Genomic DNA, 20,507 nt, shown 5'->3' on the forward strand with positions numbered 1-20,507 from the left:
TTCTTCTTAACATTGCGCCAGTCTCTATGGCCAGCATCTTCAGAGGACAAGAGTAGCACTCTGTGCTCTGGTGCAGTTTATTTGGGAATTGAGCATTTATAGCTGTTGGATGACCTTTGTCCTTTTCAAGGAATATCTTATTGACTTGAATGAGTTCAAATCCCCAGGGCCAGATGAACTGCATCTAAGAGTACGGAAGGAATGGGCTGAATAACTCTCAGAACCGCTATCCATTATTTCTTGAACTCATGGATGGTTGGAGGAGGGCTAATGTTATCCCTCTCTTCAAAAAGGGCAAAAAGGAGGGACCAGGAATCTACAGGCCAGTCAGCCTGACATCAATCTCAGGGAAATTTCTGGGACAGATTATTAAGCGGTTTCAATGCAAACATCTAAAAAAACAAAGCAGCAATAACTAGAAGCACATCAGATTAATCCAATCTCAATTTTTTATTGCATAATCTCTGATAAATAGAAGGAATGCTGATTAGCAAATTAACAAGGTTTAATCTGGATAGAACAACTCTCAGATGGATAAAAAATTGGCTACATAATCATACTCAGAGGATGATGATTAAAGGCCCATATCAAACTAGGAGAAGCTAACCATGCCTGGAGAGCAAATGGACTCATCGCAGGGCCCAGAACATTAAATATTTTTATTAATATTTTTTTTATCCCTGACTGCATGACACTCAACAATAGACTCCAGTTACAGGAAGTCAGACCTCTGGTTAATATCAGGAAAAGCTTCCTAAACGTTAGAGTTGAATGGCAAGGGAATGCATTACGGCAACAGATGGTGAGTGCGGGAACAGGGGAGGCATTCGAGAGAAATGTAGACAACCACTTGGCAGATACCCTTTGCTTAGCTTTCCTGGCCCTTTTGGGCTCCTTCCCCCTTCATGATTCTATGATTCTGGGACACCTCTGGGATCCTCTGCTCTGCCCACTCAACTGCTTGTGCAGAATTAAAAGTTTGCTTTGATTCTATTCAGCAAAATCACCGGGAATTCTTTCCTGGTCCTTCCTAGTCCTTGGTCAATAGTATATATGCCTCAAAGGGACCTCTCACTATACGGCCACTCTACAGCTTCTTTTCAGGATCTGGAAACATTTGTGAATTCACAAATCTAGACAATAGAAAGTCATGTCCTCCTTCCTGGCAAACAGTGTTTGTTTGTTTGTTTGTTTGTTTGTTTGTTTAAGAGAGAGTGTGTTTCTTCTTTTCTCCTCTAGAATCAAGCCTGGGTCGGTGAGGAACTACAGCCCTTTACCTCCTATACTTGCTCCCCTTGTGGGTCCCTGTTCTTCTGCCCTTGGCCTTCAGGGGGTGGTGGTTCTGCTCTACATTTCTGACAACTCAAAGCATTAAAATGTTCATGCAATCAGAGCATGGACAGAGTTCCTACTCCAGTCCTCTGAAGATGCCGGCCACAGAGACTGGCGAAATGTCCGGAAGAAGAACCTTCAGAACACGGCCAAAGAGCCCGAAAAACCCACAACAACAATTAAAATGTCTGTTGAGATGGCTGAAAGATTGGCACCTGCCACTTGGAAGGAGGCAGGAAGTGTAGCTTTTACTTGGTCATTTCTGATCGTTCATGCAAACATCAAACGTTCACAAGACAACTTGGTCTGGCCTAGCCTCAGCTCTGCAGGCCCTGTTTGAATTGCAATCTTGTTCACTCAAGTTATTCCTTGACTCAGTTTCTCTCCCACTCTTCTCCCCATAGAGGGACACAAGGGGGCTTCCAGATGCTTTCAAAGCTCAGATTGGCAGCTGACGTCCCTCCTCCTGACTTTTGGCAAAGCTGCTTGCTAGATGATCAACGAGACACTCATTTTGCACGCAAGGGTCGGGCGGCGGTCTTCCCAAGGAGATGAGAGAGTCCAACTGCTCCTGCCGCATTTTCATACTTCAGAGGCTCTTTCTCATAAAGCCGTGAAAGGACCAAGGAACCAGATCAAAATTAAAAACCAGGAGAAAGAGTCTCTTGTGTTGTTCTTTTTTTAAATACCCTTGTCACATCCTGATCTGGGCTATCCAGGTATGTTTGATTGTGTACTGTGGGAAGAGAGAGCTGGACAACGTGGTCCCTCACCCAAGCCAGGCAGCATCTTAGAGACCCATCGAGACAACCATGTGGAGGATTTTCGGGTCCCTGTGAGAGATCTCCCCCAAAGCAGAAAGAAGACATTCCCCCCCCCCTTATGGTAGCTTGTGCATTTCACACAGAACACCTCCATTGCCTTCTTTGACTCTGCTGGCAAGCACACACCAACGCACACATTGCTAGCAGGATAGACTTTTCTGTACTATTTTTTTGTGAATAATTTTTTTATTTCAACATATAAATCTACAAACTACAACAAAATACAGTAACAAAAATAAAAATAAAATATACCCCCTCCCCCCTTTTGAGGACAGTGATTCCAACCTCATTTAAGTCCTGAATTTCCCAAGATACCAGAGCATTGAAAAAAAAACATATAAATCATGTTGCATTGATCTGTCCCTGGGCCCAAACATATATGACGTTCCAGCTTTGCATCGTCCTTTTGTTCTTCTCGTTGTGCTTCTGAGAGTGTGTCCAGTTCTGTGATGTCCAACAGCTTCTTCAGGGACTCCTCCCTCGTAGTCCAGCCAGTCCAGCCAATCCAGCCAGTCAGTCCAGCCAGTCCAGTCCTGCCAGACCAGCCAGCCAGTCCAGCCAGCCAGTCCGGCCAGTCTGGCCAGCCAGTCCAGTCAGTCCAGTCCAGCCAGTCCTGTCCTGCCAGACCAGCCAGCCAGTCCGGCCAGTCCAGCCAGCCAGGCCAGCCAGTCCGGCTAGCCAGTCCAGCCAGCCAGTCCTTCTAGTCCGGCCAGCCAGTCCAGCCAGTCCAGCCAGTCAGTCCAGCGAGTCCAGCCAGCCAGTCCAGCCAGTCCAGCCAGCCAGTCCAGCCAATCCAGTCCAGCTAGCCAGCCCTGCTAGACCAGCCAGCCAGTCCAGCCAGCCCAGCCAGTCCAGTCCAGCCAGCCAGTCCAGCCAGTCCAGCCAGCCAGTCCAGCCAGCCAGGCAGTCCAGCCAGTCCAGTCCAGCCAGTCCAGCCAGCCAGTCCAGCCAGCCAGTCCAGCCACTCCGGCCAGCCAGTCCGGCCAGCCAGTCCAGCCAGCCAGCCAGTCCGGCCAGCCAGTCCAGCCAGCCAGTCCAGCCAGCCAGTCCAGCCAGCCAGGCAGTCCAGCCAGTCCAGCCAGTCCAGGCCAGCCAGGCCAGCCAGCCAGGCCAGCCAATCTGGCCAGGCAGTCCAGCCAGCCAGTCCAGCCAGTCCAGCCAGCCAGTCCAGCTAGCCAGTCCAGCCAATCTGGCCAGCCAGTCCGGCCAGAACAGCCAGCCCATCAAGCAAGTCTAATCCAGCCAGCCCAGTGGCTGGATTAGACTAGGCCAGTCTAATCCAGTCTAGGCCAGTCAGTCCAGTCATCCAAGCCAGTCCAAGCCAGCGCAGTCCAGCCAGTATAGTCCAGCCAGTTCAGTCTAGTCCAGCCCAGTCCAGGCAGTCTAGTCCAGCCAGACCAGCCAGTCCACTCTAGCCAGTCCAGCCAGTCCAGTCCAGCCAGTGTTGTCCAACCAGACCAGCCAGCCAGTCTGGCCAGTCCAATCCAGCCAGAACAGCCAGTCCAGCCAGCCAGACCAGCCAGTCTAATAGAGCCAATCCAGTCCAGCAAGTCCTGCCAGTCCAGCTAGTCCAGCAAGCAAGTCCACCCAGCCAGTCCTGCCAGCCAGCCAGTCCAGCCAGCCAGTCTAGACTGGCTGGCTGGCTGGACTTGCTGGCTGGACTAGCTGGACTTGCTGGCTGGACTTGCTAGACTGGCTGGACTGGACTGGCTGGACTGGGTGGCTGGACTGGCTGGTCCAGTTGCCAGGTCTGGGTGGTCTTCTTGGTCTGGGTTGACTCGTTTGCTGGTCTGGATGGCTGGACTGGCTGGTTAAGATGAGGAGCCTGTATTAAAGAGAAAGAAAATAAAAGAAAATAAAGATGTGGAAAATTTTAATTTAGGCACTTTGCCGTCCTTGGTGGGCAGCTCAGACTGAACTGCCAACTCTAGGAAAACGTCTTTCTTGCTCTTACCTGGTTTTTCGTTCTCCTCCCCTTCAATTGTCTGGATCCTCCACAATGTCCTGTGTCTCCTGTGTGAAAACATAATATCAGGATATTAGGAGGCCGCGTGCAAAGAAACACAGACTCAGGTGTCGGCTAGCTTCCTAGCATGTTGTGTCTGTGTAGATGATGTTTTAATAATGGGAAGGACTTTTCAAACACGCCTTGACTTGTACAGAAGGGGCCCCTTCATATGGGTGGGTGGGCAAGGGCTGTGGCCCCTCGGACCCCCAACACGCCCTGAACCCTCTTTCCCTCCCTTTCCTCAGCTGGCAGCACTTGCTGCTTTGCTGTTCATCTGGTTCATTGGATGATCATTACCTGGAGCAGTTGATCTAACGTCTCCATCACAAAGTCCTCCTCACTGCCGATGCTGTTCTCTGAGGACAACTATGAAAAAGAAGGTTTTGTGAAAGGAGAACCAGGACTGAAGCCAAAGACCTTTTGAGACCCCTATTTTTAGGAGCCTTTGTGTGTAGGAGGAGGAGAGAGGCACCTGGGCTCCCAGTCACTGCAGGTAAAACCCCTCCTCCACCTCCTCTTACCTGCGCCCCACCTCCCAGGATCCACCGGCTGCGTCCATGCAGCGCTTTCCGGTGAGGGAAGGGCTGCTGCCCAGACCCCATTGGGGGGGGGACAGGGGGACTGGAAGGAAAGCAGGTCAAACTTACCCAACTGAAGGAATCCTCCTCCAGCCTCCTAGGGGCGTGATGGTGAGGGACCTCCAGGAGACTAGGAGAAAAAGCCCATCCGAGAGATGAGAACAGGACATTAGAAGGGGCCTCCTGCTCGGGGGAGCCCTCTCCCACCCAGCAGGGCAGCAGTGGCTGGCCTCCTCTTGAGGGGCTCCTCCCAATCCTCCTGCCAAAGGTAGACTCCCTCTGAATACAGGAGCTCCTTTCTTTCTTGCAGCCATGAACCGGGTGTGAGACCTGCCCTGCCAGCTGGGACGAGGTTGGTCAAGGGCCAGCCCTCTTTCCCGGGAGGGAGCTAGAAAGCTGGACAGAAGGCGTTAGACATGTGCAAGGCCAGTCGAGCCCCTCCCCTTGTTCTGAAGCCTGGGGGGGGGGATCTCTGAAGGAAACCAAGCCACCCCTTCCGGTCCCTTCGGCTGACTCACTTTTCCGCTGAGTCCAACAGGATTTCCAAGCTGTCCCGCCGGCTCAGGGGAGGTCGGACTGCCAAGGAATCCTGTGGATGAAAGAGAGGCATGAAGCGGAGGAAGTTTGGACCCTTCCCCAGAAGCCCACCTCCCTCTGGACGTCAGGGATGTCCCCCCCTTTTCCTCTTCCCCGAGGAGGAAGAAGGAGAAGCCATGATTTCAACCTTACCCAGGGGGAGGGAGCCGTCAAATGGGTGTCCTTCGCCTGCACACGATGGGGAATGTCCTCCTTCCCGACCAGGCTATGGGAAGAGGGCACAATAGGTCAGCAAGATGAGGCAGAAGTGCCCGCCCTCCCGTCATTAGCCCCAGTTCCTCTTTCGACCTCCTGGGCTCTGCTTCCAATATCTGCACTTACCTCCCATCCTCTCCTTTCTGGCCACTGGGAGACCCCCAGGAACCAGCTTTCGGAAAGGGTTCCTCCTCCCCCCCCCCAGCCTTTGCCTGACCACCCCTGTGTTTGCCCTGGCTCTGAGGCTGAGGGCAGGGGGGAGGTCTGGGGTTTCTGTGGCGGGCACACCTGGGGCATCCCTTCCCGTCCCTTTGCAGAAAAGGGACTACCTTTCCACAGTGGCTTCTTCCACTGGAACCACGTTCTGGCTCTTCTCCTCCACATCCTGGGAACCCTGTCGATGAAAGAGAGTCATGAACGGGACGATGTTCAGACCCTCCCTCAGAATCCCACCGGCCTCTCAGGTCCCAAAGGGGTTCCCTCGAGAGCCCCATGTCCAGCGCACGGCTCTCGTCTCTTCTCGATGAGGAGACATCATCTCATCCATACCGAGGCGACGGGGAGAGGCTCCAACGCAATCTCTTCTTCCTCCTCCTCCTCCTCCTCCTCCTCCAGGTGACTGTCTTCGCTGACTGTGCTGTGGAAAGAAGAGAACATCGGGTCAGGTCAGAAGGTGAAGCCATCTGAGCCCCACAGGATGAACCTGGGGCTCCAGCCACAGGTAGCCCCTTGGCCTGATCCGTGCCCCGCACTTCTCCTGGCTCTCAGGTTGACCGGAGACCCTCGGGGTTGCCTGTCGGGCACGTGGGACAAACGAGGGCACCCCTTCTGGTCCCTTCGGCTGACTCACCTTTCTGCTGAGGCCAACAGGGATCCCAAACTGCTCTGCCGGCTCAGGGAAGGTTGGACGACCAAGGAATCCTGCCGATGAAAAAGAGGTGTGAACCGGAGGACATTTGGACTCTTTCCCCAGAAGCCCACCTCCTTCTGGAGTCCGGGGGGGTCCCGCCATTTTCCCCCGGGAGCCCCCTTTCCCAGGGCAAAGCCACCCGCCGTACTCCTTACGGAAGAGTCCTTCGAATCGCGGAGACTGGGCTCCGGCTGAGACTGGCCAGCCTTCTGCTGCTCCTTCCTGACCCTGAGAGGAGAAAAAGACATGACAGATCAGCCCCCCCCCAAAGACTGCAGTGCCCCCCCGATCACCTGAGGTGGAAATTGAGTTCTCCTTGGACCTGTGGTGGTCCCTCCCTCCTTCCTGCCCTCCAAGCCCTCTGAGCCTCCCCCTCCTCCTTCAACTGATGGCCTTCTCTGATTTGCCTGAAGGAAGAAGATGCTCCAGGTCAGACGCAGAAGCTGAGACCCACGGGATGAACCTGGGGCTCCAGCCACAGGGAGCCCCTTTGCCTGATCCTCCCCCCTCCTCGCCCTTGTCCTGGCTCTCAGGTTGAGGGCAGAGCCTCGGGGTTGCCTGTCGGGCACGTGGGCCAAACCAGGTCACCCCTTCCCATCCCATCGCACGGAGGAGAGTACCTTTCTGCACTGGTTTTCACCACCAGGGTCCAGTTGCTCAGGTAGCCCCGAGGCTCAAGAAGGTTGGCGTCATGGGAATCCTGGAAATAAAAGGGAAAAATGAAGCAGAGGACGTTCCGACCCTCCGGCAGAAGCCCGCTTCCCTCTGGAGTCTGGGAGGTCCCGCCTTGTCCTCTTCCCCCAGGAGCCCTCTTTCCTAGGGGAAAGCCGCCCGCCACCCTTTCCTGCTTGTCTTCCATGAACAGCATTGCAGTGAGGAAAGGGCTGCTGCCCAAACCCCATCGGGGACAGGGGGGCTGGAAGGAAAGCAGGTCTCACTTACCCAACTGAAGGCATCCTCCTCCAGCCTCCTTGGGTGAGGGACCTGCAGGAGACTAGGAGAAAAAGCCCACCCAAGAGGTGAGAACAGGACATCGGAAGGGGCCTCCTGGTCGGGGGAGCCTTCTCCCACCCAGCAGGACAGCAGTGGCCGGCCTCCTCCCGAGGGGCTCCCCCCGATCCTCCTGCCAAAGGTAGACTCCCTCTGAATAGAGAGGCTCCCTTTCCTTCTTGCGAGACCTGCCTTGCCAGCTGGGAGGAGGTTGGCCAAGGGCCAGCCCTCTTTCCCGGGAGGGAGCTAGAAAGCTGGACGGAAGGTTTTGGACGTATGCAAGGCCAGTCGAGCCCCTCCTCTTGCTCTGGAGTCTGGGGGTGTCTCTGAACCAAACCAAGCCACCCATTCCGGTCCCTTCGTCTGACTCACTTTTCCTCTGATATTAACGAGGAACCCAAGCTGCTCCGTGGGGTCAGGGGAGGTTGGACTGCCAAGGAATCCTGTCGATGAAAGAGAGGCATGAAATGGAGGACATTCCGACCCTGCGCCAGAAGGCCACCTCCCTCTGGAGTCAGGGAGGTCCCCCCCCTTTCCCTCTTCCCCCGGGAGCCCCCTTTCCCAGGGCAAAGCCATTCGCTGCCCTCCTTACCGAGGAAATCTTCAAATCCCCATGACTGGGCCCTGGCTGAGAGTGGCCTGCCTTCCGCTGCTCCTTGACCCTGAGAGGAGAAGAAGACATGACGGGTCAGCCCCCCAAGAGACTTCAGCCCCCCTCCCCCCCGCAGGTCGGATGAGGTGGAAATCGAGTTCTCCTTGGACCTGTGGTGGTCCGTCCCCTCCTTCCTGCCCTCCAAGTCCTCTGAGCCTCCCCCACCCGGAGAGGGAATCGGAGCGATCCGGATTTTTCTCCTCTTTCCTGGCTTCCTCCCTTCTTTTCTCAGCCGATGGGAAACCCAGTGTGTGTCCAATGGAGGCTCCTGGAGGTCAGGGACCTGCGTTTGGATCGGTTCTTGGAAACACCGGGGAGGGCAGCCCATTGGCTCTTTGGGGTCCTACCTCACAGGTGGGGCGGGGGGCTGCTCCTTTTCGGGGGTCCCTCGCCAGCAGGCACAGAGGCACCTCCTCAGACGCTGGCAGAAAGAAAGAGGAGCCAGAAATTCAAGTTGAAGAAAAGAATAAGAATAGCAGCAGCAACAACAACAACAAACATCACTTGGAGAAGCCTTGGGGGGTCCTGCAGCCAGGAGATTCCTTTGAGGGGAGGAGAGGAAGGGGGGCTTTGCCCACTCAGGGAACCCCTTTCCCATATCAGAGAAAAGTTGCTGCAAAGCAGGAGGGGCCAAAGGCATCCCCGGGACATTCGTGGGGGGACGGTTGCTGTTCTTTGGCTCTGCTGGGGGGGAGGTTGTTGAGAAAGCCACCTTTCCATTTCTCGGGGGCTCCAGGACCAACGAGCAGGTTGGGGGCCAGACTCCCCCCCCATCCTTCTTCCCACCAGGAGCCCCCTTTCCCTGAGCAAAGCCACCCGCCTCCCTCCTTACCGAAGAGACCTTCCAATCTCCAAGACGGGGCTCTGGCTGATGTTGGCCGGGCTTCTGCTGTTCCTTGACCCTGAAAGAAGAAAAAGACATGACAGGTCAGCCCCTGAAGAGACTGCAGTGCCCCCCGAATCACCTGAGGTGGAAATCGAGGTCTCCCTGGACCTGTGGAGGTCCCTCCCCTCCTTCCTGCCCTCCAAGCCCTCTGAGCCTCCCTGACCCGGAGAGGGAAGTCAGAGCGATCTCTGGGGGGGCTTTTTCTCCTCTTTCCTCCATTCAGAGCTCCTCCTCCCCTTCTTTTCTCAGCAGGTGAGAAACCAGCTGGGTTTCCACTGGAGGCTCCTGGAGGGCAGGGATCTGGGTTCGGTCCGGTTCTGGAAAATGCTGGGAGGGCAGCACTTCGGCTCTTTGGGGTCCTACCTCGCAGGTGGGGCGGGGGGCTGCTCCTCTTCAGGGGTCCCTCGCCAGCAGGCGCAGATGCACCTCCTCAGACGCTGGCAGAGAGAAAGAAAAGCCAGAAATTCAGGTTGAAGAAAAGAATGAGAATAGCAGCAGCAGCAGCAACAACAAGAACAAGAAACATCCAGGATCTCAAAGGGTCCGCTTGGCGGAGAGCATTAAAAATTACTACTAAGGATCCCTCTGGATGGAGAGGTGACCCTTTGTATCAATGGGGAGGTTTTAGGTTCTCCTAACTCTCTGTCTCTCCCTCTCCATTTTTAAAATTTGGCAGGGGGTGTTCTGACATTTATTTCCTAATTTAGTTTTCAATTAAAAATGAATTTTTAAACATTTTCACAAATGAATGGATTTGGGGAAGGAAGAGCCATGCCATGCAGCCCCCCTCCAAGCAGGAAGGCCAAACTCTCACCCCCCCTCGGCAGCCGGTCACTTGGAGAAGCCTTGGGGGGGGGGGTTCCGGCAGCCAGGAGGTTTCCTCGAGGGGGAGGAGAGGAAGGGGGGGTTGCCAAATCAGGGAAACCATTTCCAAGGTCAGAGAAAAGTGGCTGCAAAGCAGGAGGGGCCAAAGGCATCCCCGGGACATTCGTGGGGGGGCGGTTGCTGTTTTTTATTGGGGGGCAGTTATTGAGTAAGCCACCTTTCCATTTCTTGAGGACTCCAGGACCAACAAGCAGGTTAGGAACTAGACCGCCCCCCTGAGTGTCCCGAAAAGAGCAAAGCGACACCCAAGGGGGCTGCTGCCATTTCCCCTCTCCTTCAGTGCTGTCTCTCTGCTGGCCAGGGCTGGAAGCATAAAAGGGGAGCCCTGGCCCAGCCCTCCCGCCTGCCCCACAACCCCTCCTGGACTCTCACCTGGAACACGCGAGCGATTCCCCTTCCTGCCATGGCTGGGGCTGGATGCTCGTTTGGTGGGGACCATCCTCGTGCTCAAAACCGAGCCACCGAAAGAGGATCCCTGGGAGAGACCTCCCTTGATGACCCTGCCTTGAGCACAAATGACCAGTTGCCCAGGCTGGCTCGGAACCCTGTCGCCAAGGCAACCCCGTCAACAGCCCCGGCTATGGAACCCGGCAAAAAACCTCCATGTTTGAATAAAAACACATCTCTGCTCCCAAAGGTGTTCAGGGGTGGGGATGCTGGTGGGGCTGCCAACCGCTTTCCTAGCCTGGCTCCTGCGCTTAAGAAGCCCCGTTGCCTCTGGAGCCGTCTCCCTTCTCCCAGACCCCAAACCCCACGTCCTCCTCCTCCTCTCCCAAAGCTAAGAGGCAACCGATGATGCAAATCAGCCTTTGCACCACAGACAGGCTAGGAAACCCACAGAAATGGGTCGCCTTCAACAAAACCAAATCGAGTCACAAAAATAGAAGATGAAAGATGCAAGCGACAAGCATTTGCAGACAATTTTCTATTTATCTTAGAAGATCTACAGGAACCAATCCCAACATTAATAGAAAATATTAAGGAATAGGGAGAAATATCAGGACTGAAAATCAACAAGGAGAAAACAAAAGTTATCTCAAAAAATTCTAACAACAAAGCAAAAAAACCATTTATCGGAAATCTCAAAGTTACAAAAACTCTAAAAGATTAAATATTTGGGACTATACCATGTTTCCCCCCAAATTAGACAGGGTCTTATATTAATTTTTGCTCCAAAAAGGCATTAGGGCTTATTTTCTGAGGATGTTTATTTTACAGTCATGTCATCTTCTTCTGGTTGCTGCACAATGCTGCACAATGGTGGATGGCGGGGTTTCACTTAAATAGGGCTTATATTACGAGCATCCTGAAAAATCATACTAGGGCTCATTTTTGGGGAAGCAGAGTATTTAACCGCAAGATGTGCAATCATCAAAGAAGTCAACTATGTCAAATTACTTAAACAAATAAAATTGGACTTGGAAAATTGGAAGAACTTAAGATAAAGGTAAAGGTTCCCCTTGACATTTAGTCCAGTTGTGTCCAAATCTAGGGGGCGGTGCTCATCCCCATCTCCAATCCGTAGAGCCAACGTTTGTCCAAGGAGAGTCTCCGTGGTCATGTGGCCAGTGCGACTAGACACAGAACGCCATGACCTTCCCACTGTGGTGGTACCTATTTATCTACTCCCATTTACATGCTTTCGAACGGCTAGATTGGCAGGAGCGCGACTACAGCCAGGATCTCCAGGGGTCCGCTTGGTGGAGAGCACTAAAGGTTACTACTAAGGATCCCTCTGGATGGAGAGGTGACCCTTTGTATCAATGAGGAGATTTGAAGTTCCCTTAACTTTATCTCTCAGTCTCTCCCTCTCCATTGTTAAATTTTTTGGGGGGTGGGTTGTTCTGACATTTATTTCCTAGTTTATTTTTCAATTAAAAATGAATTTTTTTAACATTTTAACGAATGAATGAATTTGATGAAGCAAGAGCCACGCCATGCAGCCCCCCTCCAAGCAGGAAAGCCACCCCCCCTCGGCAGCCGGTCACTCAGAGAAGCCTTATGTGTGTTTGGGGGGGGGGTCCTGCAACCAGGAGGTCCCTTTTGAGAGGAAAGAGAAGAAGGGGGGCTTTGCCGACTAGAGGAACCCCCTTTCCCAGATGAGAGAAAAGTGGCTGCAAAGCAGGAGGGGCCAAAGGTAGGGTTGCCAGATACACGGTTGCTAAAAGGAGGACATAGAAAGACAAAAAGGAGGACAAAGGAGGACATATTGAATGTTTCATTTGAATCATTCCAGATTAAACCCACAATCAATACAATTTTATTGCAATAGCTGCCAATAAATGTCTCTTAGTGAACCGACCAAGAAACAGTCATGTTAAAAATTAAAAATAAATTCAATGGAGGCTTTTTTTTTTCAAAATACTGGGGGTGGGCGGGCAGGTCGGGGCAGGGAAAGCCAGGGGGAAGGGGGTCCTTCAACCTCTCCCCCTCCCATCCAAAATTATAACATAAAATATACAAAAGCCTGACATGTTAAAGGTTTTTATCTTTGCCTGCCTGACGGAGGACATTAGGCTAAAAAGGAGGACATGTCCTCCTTTTGCCTGACATCTGGCAACCCTAGCCAAAGACATCCCTGGGACATTCGTGGGGGGACAATTGCTGTTCTTTGGCTCTGGTGGGGGGGGCGGTTCTTGAGAAAGCCGCCTTTCCATTTCTTGGGGACTCGAGGACCAACAAGCAGGTTGGGGGCCCGATTCCCCCACCTCTGGGTTCCCCGAAAGGAGCAAAGCGACACCCAAGGGGGCTGGTGCCGTTTCCCCTCTCCTTCAGGGCTGTCTCTCTGCTGGCCGGGGGGCCAGGAGCAAAAAGGGGGCCCCTTGCCCAGCCCTCCCGCCTGCCCCACAACCCCTCCTGTGGTCTCTTACCTGGAACACACGAGAGATTCTCGTTCCTGCCATCGCTGGGGCTGGATGCTCCTTTGGCGGGGGCAGTCCTTGTGCCAAAAAGCGAGTCACTGAGAGAGGATCCCCAGGAGAAACCTCCCTTGGTGACCCTGCCTTGAGCACAAATGACCGTTGGCCCCGGGCTGGCTCGGAACCCTGTCACCCGGGCAACCCCGTCAACAACCCCAGCTATGGAACCCGGCAAAGAACCTCCATGTTTTTGAATAAAAACACATCTCTGCTCCCAAAGGGCTTCAGGGGTGGGGATGCCGGCGGGGTTGCCAACCGCTTTCCCAGCCTGGCTCCTGCGCTTAAGAAGCCCCGTTGCCTCTGGAGCCTTCTCCCTTCCCCCAGACACCAAACCCCACGTCCTCCTCCTGGCTTCCCTCCTCCTCCTCCTGGGCCACTGGGCGCTCCTGGTTCCCCTTCCCGGCTAGCCCAGGGGGGGCAAATTCATCCCCAGCCTCTCCCAGAAGGGAGGCTCCAGAGGCAGGAGGGGCTGGTCCCGGATATCGGGCTGGGCTGAGAGGGGGGGCGGCCATCCTTCTTCCCTCCAGGAGGGTTGGTCCCTCAAAAAGATTGGTCTACCTGTTTCGCACTTTCCAAGATTGCCCTTTCATGCTGTCTAGGCTGCCTTGGGACCTTTTCTCCTGAGGAAGGCGAGGTGAAATATTTTAAATCAAGAAATAAATGATACACTCTTCTGAATCTGTTTCTTTGCTTTGTTCACTCCTGCCTTTTTTTCTCTCCCACAAACTCCGTCGGCCCTTCACCATTCCTTAAATTTAGCCTCACAACATAGTTTGTGAGAAAGGCCAGCCTGAGGGAAAACTGCAAGGCCGGTGTCAGCCACAGAGTCTGATCGGTCACTGGGGACTAGAAGCATGATTTTCCACCCCTAGACCATGGGCCTAACTAGTCCACTTCACTGCCTCAAGATGAAACATGCTTTATCATGGGTACCATCAAAGGTCTTAGAGCAAGCAGTGGCTCTTTTGGGGGTTTCATGGAGGCACTTCCTCAGCCCAGCTGATGTCCACCTCTTCAACTTTTGATTGGATTCCACTCTGGTTTTTTAAACGTAAGCTTTCGAGAACTGCAAAATATCCCTTAAACCTCTGAGTTTCAGTCCACACAAAGCCAAGACAATGTGGTAGGCTTTCAGCCACCACAGGTCTCTAGCCACAATCCTTGAAAGGCAAGCGCCCCTCTCCCTGGGAATTTCCGGACTGGGAGGAAAAGCAGCTTCCCCCATTTCTGACTTTTGCATGAGCTGAGAACCGGGTCGGAGCAAACTCATTCGCGGATGTATTTCTCATGGTTTGTGTTGCAAAACCAGATTCAGAAGATCAAGGGAAAAGTCAGGGAGTCTCTTTGGGTGGAGATCCCGAGAGCAAAGGCTTTCGCAAAGGGATCCCGAAGTGAGCAGAGTTCAAGAACGAAGCCACCGGTCATTCTAAGGAAACAAAACAAAAAGCAAAGCGAAACAAAGCGGTCTGCTCTCCTCCACCCTTGGGATTCCTGGGCTCCTTGGCCTTTCCCCCCTCAATGTCAACCTCTGGTGTAGCCAGGATGCTGGCCCCCAGCTTGGCCTGAGCATAAGGAAGCCAGAATGATTATCCACACCAACCCAATTTTCATCTCCAAAACCCTTCTCTCTTTTCCCCAACCAGCAAAAGCTTCCTCCAGAAACCTCTGCCCTTTGCTGAGTGTCATTTCTTCTGTGCCCTTAAAGGGTGTGGGGGTGACATTAGATATTCGAGGAAAGAGTGGGTTTATTTTCAGAAGTCATTTACTTCACAGATGGGCACATCCTGCCAGCTCAGGAACAGGGTGTCCGGCACAGCCCATTCGATAGAAATGCTTTTATATATTTTATATATTTATATATTTTATATATTTTATAGACCAGTGTTGGTCTTAAGGGATAGTGTTACCTAGAAAATGGACAATTAACGGTTCATGCACTGAGCAGGTAAAACAGATAAAGTACCTAGGTATTAGATTCCATCATAAACTTTCCTGGGCTACCCATAGACGGACTTTAATCCAAGCAGCCCAGAATATGCAGAAAACCATCCTGCATTTTTTTCTTTACTAAAGGGGGGCAATTTATACCAGCTGTCATCCAAGTTTTTAAGCTCAAGATTCTGCCACAACTGTTATATGGTATACCTACTTGGATCCTAGGATTTCACACATGTATAGAGAGTGTTCTCTCAAATTTTCTAAGGTCCATTCTGGGAATGTCAAGATGCGTCCCTGCAGCTGCCTTACGATTAGAGACTGGGCTAAGATCATTAGAATGCAGTGCGTGGCTCTCTGCTTTCAGATTTTGGAACAAGGTAATACATGCTGATCCATCTATGGGATATCTTGACCTACTACAGAAAGGTGTCCATAACAGTTCTTGGCTTAAAGCTTTTCCAGTCAAACTGCATCTATTAGGCTCTCTTTGAACTTTCTCTATGCCCAGGAACCCAAGGCAGCCAATTCTATCTTAGAAAAGCGGATCAGGGACATTGACTTCCAGTATTCCACTTCAATGGCTTGCAAAACATGCTCCATCTTACACCTTGGCCTGAACTAAAATTTCTCCCAAAATGCTAGGTATTTAGAGAACCTGATTATCTCAAAATACAGGCACGTTTTCTCAAGAGCCCGATTTAACTGTCTCCAATCCACAATTTTAGATGGGTGATATTCTGGGACCCCTTACAAAAAAGATTGTGTCCTTGTAAGGATAGAGAAATTGAAACTATGGAGCACGTCCTTTTTTAGTGCAATCTTTACATAAACTAGCATATCAAATTCCTTAAGCCCATAATGAATGTCTTCCCAAGCAGGACTCTAATTTGGCATACAAAATATTTATTAAGTGATAAAAACAAGAAAACCACCGAATCAGTGGCCAAATTCATCTTCTCTGCCCAAAGAATACGAAAAACAATCTTGACCCCTACCTAACCCTGTCATTTAAATAGAAAAAAAAAACACCATTGTGTGGGTAATCTATTTTATCAATTTATACTGTTTTAGCTATTTTGAAATGTTTTAATAGTTTCCATTCATTTTAAATTTTACATGTATGTATTTTAATGGGTCCAAGACCATAAAATGGGGATTGATTGATGGTATATAACATTAATGTAAGAAAACATCATATGGGTGATCTATCTTGTCACTTTATATTGTTTTAGTTGTCTTGAAATGTTTTAACTGGCTCTACTTATTTTAAATTTTACATGTATGTATTTTAATGGGTCCAAGACCATAAAATGGGGATTGATTTATGGTATATAACATTAATGTAAGAAAACATCATATGGGTGATCTATCTTGTCACTTTATATTGTTTTAGTTGTCTTGAAATGTTTTAACTGGCTCTACTTATTTTAAATATTACATGTATGTATTTTAATGGGTCAGAGGCCGCAAATAAAGATGGAGTTGAGTTGAATGTTGTGTCCCTGTGATGCCAACACACCATTGCAGCGGTTGGATCTGTTGAATTGCAGGCGAGGTACCAAACATCTCCATGCCGCTTCATTCCAAACCGTGGGATGATGTCAAGTCGAAGCACAGCCCTTGTTCAGGATTCTTGGTTCTATATCTGTTTCTGCACAAGTTCCCTTCATGGCTATGACTGATGATGTTCCCTTGATTCACATTCACTTCCAAAGAGCTCCTTCTCATGCCTAAGAGGTGTGAGAGCCCACATAACACACAAATCAGATGCAGCCACTATTGGAGAGGACAGAAAAAGTGTGAGTTGCTGTTCCTTCGAAGCATTACTTTGAAGCGTTCAGTGAAGTCCATTTTGTCTTACATTTCATCGGAAAAGCAATGCATTCATTGTTAATGGGTTGGTTTGTACTGGTTCTTTTGAAACCCTGAAAACAGCAACAGTTGCTCCGACGTCCCTGCAGGGGGCGGTAGTGTCTCTTGTAGCTGTTTTTTAAATGTCTCCTAGCTAAGGTCCGTACTTCAATACAGCCACGTATGCAAATGAACTCTCTGTTATTTTTCTCATTCATTTAAGACCAGATTTAGAAAAATATGAAGCCAGGAGGGTGGAATTTAAAAACAGAGGGTGAGCGCTGCCACCCTCCAACCTACTGGGGTGGGGTGGGGTGGAATCGGTGGTCACAGACGTCTCTGCCAAGGCGTCCATTGACGTCAGACACGTGGCTGTGCTGGGCCTTGATTTTATTTGGGTTGGTGGCTGGGGAACAGAGAGATTTAAGGGGCCACCTCCGCCGTGCTCCAATCTACTGGTCCTGTAGGGGGCAACGTTTGTGTCCCGAGCCCCCTCCTAGTCCAGTTCCCATTGCATTGCACTCACAGGGACCACGAAGCCCTCCATCTTGCTGGGCGTATGGCTCTGGCCCCGAGTGTCCCCATCCCTTGAGGGCGTGCCAGGAGGGCCAGCTCCCATCTGAGGACCAGCCAGCGCAGCCCTTCCTGGGGTTCCCTGCGGCAATCCTTTGGCCTCCTGCACCTCCACTCTTGCCTCGGGGCCGGGCTGGGCTGGGTCCCAGGTGCCCAACGGCTCGATGGCTCTGGACTGGGATGGGCATCCAGTCCGCCCCGAGGGCTGCCGTCTCTGCGTCGTGGATAAGCCACGTTGTCTCACTGGTCCCTGTGGTTTTCAATGAGTATTAGGCTTGTACATCTGGGGTGTGGCGTGTCCACAGCTACTCTCTCTCTCTCTCTCTCCAAGCCTTAGAGCCAGCGTTCGTCCAAAGACAGTTTCCGTGGTCACGTGGCCAGCGCGACTAGACACGGAACGCCGTTACCTTCCCACCATGGTGGTACCTGTTTATCCATTCACATTTGCATGATTTCGAACTGCTAGGCTGGCAGGAGCAGTCATGTTTAGGAAATAACGATTGTCTGAGATGTGGTGCTGGAGGAGAGCTTTGTGGACTCCCTGGGCTGTCAGAGAAAGGAACCATCATCCCCGCAGCCTGAACTATCTCTGGAGGCAAAAATGTTGACACTGAGGTTGTCCTCCTTTGGGCACATCCTGAGAAGACAGAATTCCCTGGAAAGAACAATCATGCTGGCAAAGGTGGCAGGAAAAGAAGACGACCCAAGCCGAGACGGACTGATTCTTCAGCTTATCACTTTTTCCTCTCCAGAAAGACCCCACATTTTGAATGATCAACTTCTGAACTGCACTGTCGGGACTTGTGAGGTTGCCAGTGCACGACAAAACCAGACCAGGGTTTGTTGCTTCTCTCTGTGGAAGCCGAACGCTGGCAGAAAGAGTCCGTCTGTGATTCGCACTTTGGCATTTTTCCAAATCTGGTGTATGGCCCTTTGTGTGGATCCAGCCCAGGGTAATTAGGTGTCCTCGAGTCTGTTCCCAGGGTTCTCACAGCAAAACCGTTCCCCACTCTATCTTTCTGGTGGTCCTCTGAATGGGCAGAGGCAGCCCGAAGCTGCAGAGGCCACAAGGAGTTGCACAAGCTGAAGGCAGGACCACCTTATTCCCCACATACTTTCTGGGTGATCTCATTGACCTTCTCTTCCAGGAGGCAGAGAGCAGGGATTTGAACCCCTGGCCGGTTAGCAGCAGTCCGATTCCTCTCAGGACAGTTGGGAGGAACGTAGGCCAGCCCAAGCAAATGGTCTGCCCCCCTGCACCCTCTACTATCCCCCAGCAGATGAGGGACAACGTCAGGGTTGCTACCTTCCCTTCTTAGGGCCCTCTATACTTTGGGCAGAATTAGGCTAGATAGGCCTTCACATAAAAGCACACCTTGAAGGAGAGATCCATCTCCTAAAAAGCAGACCGCAGGGCCACCCTACACGTTTCATGTAAATTAAACTCGACAGGAAGAGCAGCAGTTTCAATAGAAAGCATGTCTTTTCTAGCAGGAGGTTTTTGTCCCAGTTCCCCCTTTGTTTGTATCACCGTGAGCTGCGTTGCCGTCCCACACCTGGCAGTAATAAACTGCCTCGTCTCCTGCTTGGGCCCTGGCAATGCTTAGCCTGGCCGTGTTGCCAGAGTTGGTGCCAGAGAATCGGTCCGAGATCCCATCGGGTCTGCTGCTGTCCTTATATATGATGAGGACTGGAGCCTTCCCCTCTTTCTGCTGGTACCAGTGCACATACTTGCCCCCAATGTTGTTTCCTGAACAGGAGATTTGGGCATTTCCTCCCAGCGACACAGAGGCGGAGGGCGGCTGGGTCAGCACGTACTGCCCAGAGGAACCTGGAAGGGAAAAGGAATGGCTTAGGATGAAGCAAAGTTCCACCTGTGAAAGGGATCAAGCAAAAGCACATTCCTACATGATACCTGAGGGATAAGAGAGGAAGGTGAGCAGGATGGGAGCCCAGAGCATGATGGGAACGGAGGTGACCCTTCTTTCCCAATTGCAGAGAGTCTTCTGACGCAGACCTTCCTGGCCCTTCTTAAACCTGGCAGAGGGTGTGACGCAGCCCCACATGCAAATGATGTCCCCTCCTCTATAGACTCCCCGCCCTCTTCGTTGAACCGCTGAGAAACATCAAAGTGTCATTCGAACGACTTCCAGTTCTACTTTTATTCATTTTTGGAGCTTCTGATCCAGAAGAACAGGGACCCACAAGGGGAGCAAGTATAGGAGGTAAAGGGCTGTAGTTCCTCACCGACCCAGGCTTGATTCTAGATGAGAAAAGGAGTAACAGACTCTTTTAAAAAAACACTGTTTGCCAGGGGGTGACTTTCTATTCTCTATATTTGTGAATTCACAGATATTACAGATCTTAAAAAGATCTGGCCTTAGAGTGAGAGCTCTCTGGAGAGCATATTTATTGACAAATTGGCGGATGTATTCCAGAGCAAGGACTAGGAAGGACCAGGAAAGAATTCCCTGTGATTTTCCTGACTAGTATCAGAGCTAATTCTGAATTCTGCACAAGCAGTTGAGTGGGCAGAGCAGAGAACCCCAGAGGTGTCCCAGAATCATAGAATCATGAAGCGGGAAGGAGCCCAAAAGGGCCAGGAATGCTGAGCAAAGGGTATCTGGCAAGTGGTTGTCTACATTTCTCTCGAATGCCTCCCCTGTTCCCGCACTCACCAGCTGTTGAGGTAATTCGTTCCATTCCCATTCAACTCTAACGTTTGTTACATACAGCACTGATGTTACCTGTCTGTCATGGGTTTGGAGGGAAAGTTCCATCCTATGGGGAGTGGAAGGCGGGACATCAGGAGGAGGGGCTGTACTGTATATATATGTGATGCGTGTGTGGAGAAGTTTAAGAGACACTGGGATGTGACGAAGCAGCAGCTGGGAAGAAGAAGCTGGTGTGGGAGTCTGTGTGTCAGACAGGGTACTACTGTGTGTCAGAGTACCAACCTGATAGGTTCAGGTGTCTGTTGGTTAGCCAGAACTGATAGGTTCAGGGTCTGTGCTTCAAGTTAAGGGTTCTGTGTGAACCAAACTGTGTGTATGTATGAGTGAAACTAAGCCACGTTACTAAATCTTATTCACCTGATCATTTTATTTTCCCTGTGTGTTGTTTTAAATAAACCTTATTCTTTTATTTGTTAAAAATCCATCCCTGGTCTGTGTGACTTCTTACAGGGAATGGTTGGTGGCAGCTTAGTTAAAGTGTGGCAGATCCCAGTAGGTCTGGGTTTGTCACATTGATTGGTGTCCAGCGTGTGGGATACGACTGGTCCAGTTGTCCAGTGGTCCAGCAAAGCCTTGGCACGTGTGCCCAGAGCAAGGGGGGTCTAGTCAGGGACAATCTGAGGCGCGTAGGTAAT

The 20,507-nt window shown here is 51.5% G+C and overlaps 3 protein-coding genes and 4 long non-coding RNA genes across 8 annotated transcripts in view; 2 read left to right on the forward strand and 5 right to left on the reverse strand.

The window, feature by feature from the left end:
* Positions 1 to 20,507, forward strand: part of LOC140702712 (immunoglobulin lambda-1 light chain) — a 245,965-nt gene that overhangs the window by 106,499 nt on the left and 118,959 nt on the right. The gene's annotated exons all lie outside the window — the stretch shown is intronic.
* LOC110070135 (immunoglobulin lambda-1 light chain-like) overlaps positions 1 to 20,507 on the forward strand; it is a 261,296-nt gene that overhangs the window by 103,177 nt on the left and 137,612 nt on the right. The window lies entirely within an intron of this gene.
* On the reverse strand, positions 1,235 to 4,521 carry LOC144584779 (uncharacterized). Its single transcript, XR_013539211.1, has 3 exons — positions 4,462 to 4,521; positions 4,111 to 4,169; positions 1,235 to 3,981 (listed from the first exon to the last, which is right to left on the reverse strand). It is a non-coding gene; the product is annotated as an uncharacterized LOC144584779 (long non-coding RNA).
* LOC144584804 (uncharacterized) overlaps positions 5,257 to 20,507 on the reverse strand; it is a 41,910-nt gene continuing 26,659 nt past the window's right edge. Inside the window, exons 10-12 of the mRNA XM_078381908.1 lie at positions 5,864 to 5,928; positions 5,472 to 5,544; positions 5,257 to 5,331 (exon numbers count right to left, since the gene is read on the reverse strand). Of these exons, the coding sequence (XP_078238034.1) occupies positions 5,257 to 5,331; positions 5,472 to 5,544; positions 5,864 to 5,928 (213 nt within the window). The remainder of the gene's footprint in view (positions 5,332 to 5,471; positions 5,545 to 5,863; positions 5,929 to 20,507) is intronic.
* On the reverse strand, positions 6,047 to 6,667 carry LOC144584780 (uncharacterized). The gene is made up of 3 exons (XR_013539212.1): positions 6,600 to 6,667; positions 6,385 to 6,455; positions 6,047 to 6,171 (listed from the first exon to the last, which is right to left on the reverse strand). It is a non-coding gene; the product is annotated as an uncharacterized LOC144584780 (long non-coding RNA).
* LOC140702663 (uncharacterized) lies at positions 7,064 to 9,424 on the reverse strand. Its single transcript, XR_013539210.1, has 5 exons — positions 9,336 to 9,424; positions 8,027 to 8,096; positions 7,807 to 7,877; positions 7,387 to 7,438; positions 7,064 to 7,144 (listed from the first exon to the last, which is right to left on the reverse strand). It is a non-coding gene; the product is annotated as an uncharacterized LOC140702663 (long non-coding RNA).
* On the reverse strand, positions 18,912 to 19,215 carry LOC110071441 (uncharacterized). Its single transcript, XR_013539208.1, has 2 exons — positions 19,053 to 19,215; positions 18,912 to 18,968 (listed from the first exon to the last, which is right to left on the reverse strand). It is a non-coding gene; the product is annotated as an uncharacterized LOC110071441 (long non-coding RNA).

This window comes from Pogona vitticeps, chromosome 14 (genome assembly GCF_051106095.1).
Source record: "Pogona vitticeps strain Pit_001003342236 chromosome 14, PviZW2.1, whole genome shotgun sequence".
NCBI classification, from domain to species: Eukaryota; Metazoa; Chordata; class Lepidosauria; order Squamata; family Agamidae; genus Pogona; species Pogona vitticeps.